General features: G+C 35.8%; 1 protein-coding gene across 11 annotated transcripts in view; it reads left to right on the top strand.

Annotated features, from left to right (window-relative positions):
• Positions 1-7,714, top strand: part of PPP1R12A (protein phosphatase 1 regulatory subunit 12A) — a 128,656-nt gene that overhangs the window by 80,381 nt on the left and 40,561 nt on the right. For all 11 annotated transcript variants that reach the window (XR_003252553.1, XM_026060190.1, XM_026060187.1 and 8 more), the window contains 4 exons: positions 2,757-2,831; positions 3,267-3,352; positions 3,481-3,638; positions 6,934-7,061. Coding sequence is in view for 10 of the 11 variants with exons in the window: in XM_026060190.1 (XP_025915975.1) it covers positions 2,757-2,831; positions 3,267-3,352; positions 3,481-3,638; positions 6,934-7,061 (447 nt within the window). In the remaining variant the exon portion in view is untranslated. The remainder of the gene's footprint in view (positions 1-2,756; positions 2,832-3,266; positions 3,353-3,480; positions 3,639-6,933; positions 7,062-7,714) is intronic.

Below are 7,714 nucleotides of genomic sequence, written 5' to 3'. Positions count from 1 at the left end.
AAGATGATTAGGGGACTGGAGCATCTCTCTTATGAGGAAAGGCTGAGAGAGCTGGGCCTGTTTAGCCTGGAGAAGAGAAGGCTGAAAGGGGATCTTATTAATGTATACAAATATCTTCAGGGAGGGTGTCAAGAGGATTGGGGACAGGCTCTTTTCAGTGGTGCCCAGCAACAGGACATGAAGCAACGGGCACAAAATGAAACACAGGCAGTTCCATCTGAACCTGATGAAAAACTTCTTCACTGTGAGGGTGTCAGAGCACTGGAACAGGTTGCCCAGAGAGGTTGTGGAGTCTCCTTCCTTGGAGATATTCAAAAGCTGTCTGGACACAATCCTTTGAAACATGCTGTAGGTGTCCCTGCTTGAGCAGGGGGGTTGGACTAGATGATCTCCAGAGGTCCCTTCCAACCTCAACCATTCTGTGATTCACATTGGCATCGTGAGGAGCTGAAACCTTTCATTGAACTGTGTAAGTGCTGAAGCTCTCTTTTGTCTGTTTCCACCACATTTTACAGCTAGATTCTCATTTGCTTCCAGTTTCTGGCGATACTGTGTATGTAAATTTGCTGCACAACTTTTAAGGTGGATTCTTCATGGAACTTTTCATCAATGGTTTTTAAAGTGAATTAGGGACATATGCAGATACCAGCTCTTAATTAGATCATGAATTAGCAAGCAGTTCCTCCCTATATAAAGGGAAAAACTACTGCTGCTTTATATTTTTAGTCTTTGTTGAAGACTGGGCATCTTGCTTAGAAATTTAGGTTGCTTATAGTAAAATCAGTGACATCTGGAATTACATTTTAAATAGCTTCAATTCGGCTTCTGTGTAATACTCACAGAATGTCTTAATATCAGCTATAATTTGTGTCAGGTAATCAAAAGCTGGTGCAATCGCTTGAAGCCAGTTTCTCAAGTTATCCGCTAGACTTTTTACTGGAGTTGTGAAAATGTGGAGGAGGTATTCCAGAGAGCATTCTCAAAAAATATGTTCAACTCAAGTGGGATAAGAATAAGAATAAAGGAGGTACAGAGGGACAGATGAGCTGTTTCATCTGGTGTATGGGCTTGTCTGTGCAAGCTAGGAAAGTTCTGCCTGTTGTGTTGTTCGGTAAGCATATTTGCTTTTAGAGAGGATGAACATTGAAAACGCCACTGGATTTGTTTCCCGTTATAGGTGTTCAGCATCAGAGAGAACTAAGCCATTACTGTTTAGGTGCTTAGATTCGGGTATTAGCTGTTATGGATTGGGCTTAGATCTAACTTTCCAATTACAACAGGTTTTTTGCAAAGTATTTTTTTGTGGTGAAGGTAGATTTAACTCAATAGTTCTTGGAAATAAACCCACTTAATAGATCCCTAAAATTAGAAAGCCAAATTAAAAACTATAGCCATAACGCAAGTATAAACTTGAGATGATTTTGTTGTTTATTTTCCAAGTTAGTACTGTGTTATGGTAAATGGAATAGTTCACATTTCAAAGAAGAGGTCAAGCTGTTTTGGATAATGCTTGTTGAATGGAGCGTGTGCTTCTGGTAGGTGACCAGAAATTTTTTGGTTGTGTAAACTAATGGTTTGAAGGTTCACCCTTCATAGCCAGTTAAGAAGCCCAAGCCTTCACAATGTAATTAGCAGTATATTTGTCTCTAGTTAACGTTTTGCTGAACTGAAACAAGCACTGAGACAAATATGGATGCCTTTCGTTATCTTAGAAAGCTGTTATGGCCGCTTTTAAATGACAGTTGTGTTAGTCTTTATTGCTGATTACTGTGCAAAAGTGTTTGCATGACTGATCTTGTCACGATCGTCACAACATTTCAATATGTTCATACAGTGTGTTGATACAGCTGCATTTATACCAACAAATCTAGGGCTCTGCCTAGATTCCAACCTCACTGTATTTAGATACAAAATTCCGAATACGGAACATGATATTGTGATATCAAAATTAGGCTCTTTTTGAAAGGGAACTGTTGAAGCCTTTAGCAATTCAGAGAGTAAGACAGAATCTCAGGTCTTGGGAGCGTTCAGTCTGGGCAGGAATTGCAGTGACTGTATGGATGTAAGATAAGGAAAGCTGAAAAAATTCCAGCTGACAGCATTACTCTGTTTATCACATTATGAACTGTTTGTTTATTCAAATACGTATCTCAGAAATCACATTCTTCAGGTGGACAACAAAGAATGATTGTATTAGATCTTTTCTAAAATGGAATGTAAAATTTAAATATAGTTTTACTGTAAAAATGTGAAAGCAGGACTATATTTAAATTTTGTATAATTTACTTAATTGATAAATTGATTTGAATAATTGCTTTTTTAAAGTCATGCTATATATATGGTAGTCTAAGGTGGACAGAATATAGAATTGGTGAGTGTCCATCTAAACAGCTGCCATTGGAATAGTTGTTTGGAACAGACTAATATTGTGAAAATTATATAGCTTTTCTGTTCCTTGATTGTTTTTTCCTTAGAAGAAAACAAAAATTTTATCGAAGTCATGTTTTTATTTCTTAAAAAATATTTTACTTGTCAGGTATAGGTGTTTTCTGTTTCAATTACAAAAAAAAAGTGGGTGTGCAATACTGTTTTCAATCACTGACAGACTAACAGTTTGTAGTAAAGCTTGGCTTATACTTTTTAATTTCTCTGTATGATTGTGCTTCTTACCTGCCTCATCATGTGATAAGGCAACATAATCCATTATGTTTACATTCTGCTGTACAATATGATGTTTTACCTTTTCCCTTCCCCAGGGGCAGACAGCATTTGATGTGGCAGATGAAGATATTCTAGGATATTTAGAAGAATTACAAAAGAAGCAGAATCTGGTAGGCCTTTTGCGTGTACATATAAAATACACACTTTATTATAATATGATTGTGGTACATAATTAGTTCAAATTACTTTAAACAATAAAGAATGACTTGAGGCTTCAATTCAGGTAATGCCGTTGTCATCTTAACAATTCTTTCATGCCCTTATTTGGTCAATTATGTGCACCGAAAAGCTTTGGAAGAAGAAAGGTGCTGTTTCACTTGCCTCCTCCAGCAAGCACTTTATGATCTGAAGCATCAACAATGAGCAACTTATTTGCACTAAGTAGTTTCTGAGATTTTAAGAGTCTTGAACTTAGATACTTTCTAAGTTTATATGCATTCTAGTATTTGAAAAAGTTGAAGAGTTCTCTCCATTAATATTTTGTTACATCTGTACCATTTATACCATTCTATCTATTTAACTTCATCGTTCTCTGTATTTTGAAGCTTCATAGTGAAAAACGGGAAAAGAAATCTCCCCTGATTGAATCTACAGCCATGGATAATAATCAGATGCAAAAAACATTCAAAAAGTAAGTAAACTGTTACAAATGATAAGCTCTTAATGAAAAACATTTCACAAGCTGTCACAAAGTCCTACTTAACTGGCTTTAGTAAATTTTTCAGGATTCAGTAAGGATTTTTTTTCTTGAAATTTCAGTAAAGAAACCTTGATTATGGAGCAAGAAAAGAATGCATCTAGTATAGAATCTCTGGAGCAAGAAAAAGCAGATGAGGAGGAAGAGGGAAAGAAGGATGAATCCAGCTGTTCTAGTGAAGAAGATGATGATGATGACTCAGAATCTGAAGCAGAGACAGGTACATTATTTGAAGCATTGACTTTCTTTAAGGTTTTGCTTTGTAATTTTACTGTATTAATATTATATGATACAGAGTTAAGTACCTTAAGTTTAACTTGGACTTTTTCTGCTTATCAGTAAACTTCCAATCATTTTAAAGCAAGTTTATATACGTCCAAAATAAAGTCATAACATACACATCTTTGTTATGCCTTTATGTCTTTATTGGTGGCTGTTGAGGTTAAAGCTGTTAACCTACTTGTTTGATCAGCTATTTAACAATTGATAATTTGAATGAAATAGTTGGAATGCTATAAGCCTTAAATAGCATGTCAAAAAGAACATGGAAGAGGTTAGAAGATCAGAAGCAAAACAGAAATAGTCTTCATAGTAGTGTTTGCTCACAGAACTGATGTAGAGACTGAAACAGCAGAAGACCAAATGTTGTCACTTGTTCCTGCCATCCTGAAGTAAACACCAATGGATATGGGAATCTTAACTCAGATATTCATAATCTTATGGTGTATATACTTAATTTCAGTACATTAATACTGAAAATTAACTTAGTTTTAAATTAAGGTGCTATTTTAATATTAGCTCAACAATTACTTCATGAGCAACTTCAGTTCAAGGGGAATGTTATATGGAAAGTTAGAGTTGTATGCAAAGAGATGCATTACACTAGACTTGTGAAAATAAGCAGAACACCATTGTTTGAATTTCTTTATGCAGCCTGAATTGGGCGAGACTTTAAATGTTTTGCATGTTTATGTATAGGACTCTGCAATGCTTAAAGGTATCTAAGTCCAAATTCTGTGTGGGGCGAAGTTAGGTGAGAAGGAATGAAGAAATGGACAGGGAAAATGTTTCTCTCTAGTTGAAGAGAATTGGAGTCAAACAGCTTAGCCATATGCTCTTTGTTCAGCAATATGGCTATCTAGATTTGCATGCCTTTCCTATAAGCCTTTCACTGAGTATAGAAAAGTATCTTTACCCTCAAAATTTAACGTTTTAGAAGAAACCAACATTTCAGTGCTAAACTGGAAAAAAAGTCCATCTGGCTTTGTACTTATTCGTTCACCTTAGTGTTCTTGTATCCCATATTTGCAGAGACTGAGGTTTGATAAACTCAGATCATTTGTGATATATAACACATAGTACTTGCTCAGTCACTGAGCTAACTATAATGTCTCCTGAACTTTATGACTCTGGTAACTGTTCTCTTCATTACCGGTAGACAGTTTGTGCCAGGAAAATTTGACTGTGACTCAAGAATTAATTTATGTAAACTTTGGTTTTTTTAATATCAACAGGGCTTTATCATACTTTATTTGGCAAGCTAGACTTTAAGCTTTTCCCTGTAGAGCTGCATCTTTGAGTGTTCTAAGCTTGTGTTTTCTCTCTTTTCCCATTATTCAGCTTAAGGTGGTTTTCTAGTGAAAAATCTTAAGATTATGAGGAGCATTTGGATTGTAAAATATTGTAACATTAGTCAATATTCTGAAGTATTGTAAACTGTGATTTCTGCTGGGTTGGGATATTTGAAATGTTCTCCTAAAATCTACATTTTGTTTTACTGATTATGTCAGAATACAACTTTAAATATATTCTCTCTGTAAGAGCAAGCAGGGAAATATGAATATGAAGCTAGCATATCCTAAAGGAGAGGAAAACAAGCTGAAAAATAAATCTTCCAACAGTTCAATTTTTTAAGCACATTTTATTTGATATAGTTCCATGTTTTTTGAAAGTTAGTCAATACTAGCTCAGTCTTATATACTACTATGTTCTTCCTGTCCTTGAAATAATTTCAGAATACAGTTGTGAAAAATCCATTTTCCCTGTTGTCCTCTCCCTTCCATGCTTTCACTCCTGTTATTTTTTCCCATACATTTTTAAAGCTGTATTTTGCAAATTTGTAATTTGCAAATTTCTAACAGCTCTGCCTGTATATTTACACACCTTTCTTAATTCAAATTGTCAGTCCACATTGCCCTGTTGAACTTAGTGTCACCATAACCCAGTTTATCATTATTCATTTTCCTTTGTGTTTAAAAGGAACTTTCCATTAAACACACACTTAGTCATGTAAGGTGATAATTTTTTCATATTGATATTTGTTTACTGCATAAGTAATTATTCAAAACATCTGTTCAGCTGTTTCTGTAACTATAAGCAAATGTGTAACAGCAATAGCATTAATTATGCAATTTCAAATCACAAATTGGTACTTTGCTGAATTTGAATGTTAGTTGTGAGAACGCTGTAGGAAAACATTGCATCCTTTCTAAACAAACTGCTCCTACATTATACAGGAAGTATGGAAATAACGACATGTTTATAGTAAGGCCAGAAACAGTGGGGCTTGAATTCCCATCCTGCTCAATGCTGCACAGATAGGGTGTAGCAACCTACGCCGAAGAATGTACAGGTGAAACAGAAGTGAGGTGTAAGGATATGCTCAAACAAGTGCAGTGACAGCACTTGTTATATCTGAACCACAACTACTTCTGTATGTTCATATAGGAGGGGTTAAGGTACACAAGCAAGGACAGTGGGAGAAATGTGGGCAGGAAGGACAAAGGAGAAGCTTCAGTGTCCACCGACTCTTTCCAAGGTGGAGAAAGCAAGGGACCAAGAAGGGATGAAGCAAACAGCCAGTCAGAGCTCTGGTTGTTTCCCAGAGGCCGACAAGTCCCTGCTTTGGCCATGTCTGCTGGCCAGGGTCTCTGGCTGGATTATTCTCTGTGCAGTTAATTATTTCGTAGCACTCAACATGTATTGTTGTCCAAGAATAAATGTTTTACTTTGAATTAGCATCTTCTTTTGTTCAAATTAACTATTACTTGCCAACATACCTTCCACTGTTAATTTTTAAGGTCATTAGCTATCTACTAAGATATAAGTTGTCTAAAGAGATTGTGGAGTCTTTGGAGGCTTTAAAGACCTGATCAAAGTCCTGAGCAACCTGGTCTGTATTCAGTTTTGAGCCTGCTTTGAGCAGGAGATTAAACTGGGGATCTCCCAAGGTCACTTTCAACCTGAGTGATTCTGTGCTTCTATCTCTGGATCTCTGAGTGTTTAACACTTGCTGACTTACAAAAGAAAGCTATATGCATGAGCATTTTGGAAAAAAGCTGCTTCTTTTTTCCCATGTAACCACAATACAGATTGGGAGTGAGAGGGAAAATCCTGAAGCATAAATAATAAAATGCTGCTGGGAAAGTTGACTATCACATTTATTTAAGAGAAATCCAACTCTGTGTTGTACGAGTCAGGAAATTATAAATGAAAATCTTGACAATATTTTGCAGATAAGACCAAACCCTTGGCCGCTGTAACTAGTAATGCAAATACCACCAGTACACAATCAGCTTCTGTAGCTGTGACAGCACCTTCGGTAACCAGTGGTCAAGGGACACCTTCATCACCTATTAAAAAGGTAAAATAAAGTGTTTTTTATTTATGTAATTTTAGATTTCTGTTCCTCTGTGTAAGCATAAATTGTTTGATTCTAGTGTAAAAAGTGAATTGGGTTGTCCAGTGAGTTGATGAAAATAGTCAGATTCCTAAAATAGTGTGTTTTTCTGTAGAAACTGTGTTCAAATTTTGTAAATTTCATAACTTGAGTGAATAGTTTTGAATCTAAATGAGAATCTAAAATCTATAACTGTCACATAGCTGAATAGAAAAGCATTTGTTTTTTGTATTTCTGAGCATTGAGCCTTAGAGTATTCTGAAGTGCTGGAAACATAGTCATCTTTGCCATTTTGCTTTTGTAAATGTCAATCAGTAAGAATTGCAAATTGACGCTCACACCCGTGCTGCTTTGCACTCTCAAGCAAGCTAACTTGTTGCTTATTATTGCATGCTTTTAGGGTCCTTTACATTCATTAGTGAGAGGTAAGGCAATGCATGTTGGAAATACAGCCATTGTCTTCTACATGCTGAGAATGTGTTCCTGAGAAGTGTGACAGTTAGAAATTCAATGGATAATGAAGCAGTTTTTTCCATAAGCATTAAAGTGATAGAGAAGAGTATTCTGGGTCTGATGACACTGATACCATTTAAACACACAGAGACTGTATATATACG

Source organism: Apteryx rowi, unplaced genomic scaffold (genome assembly GCF_003343035.1).
Source record: "Apteryx rowi isolate R43461 unplaced genomic scaffold, aptRow1 scaffold_166, whole genome shotgun sequence".
In the NCBI taxonomy this organism is placed as follows: domain Eukaryota; kingdom Metazoa; phylum Chordata; class Aves; order Apterygiformes; family Apterygidae; genus Apteryx; species Apteryx rowi.
The sequence above is the reverse complement of the archived record's forward strand: the minus strand, read 5'-3'. Positions and strand labels throughout refer to the sequence as shown.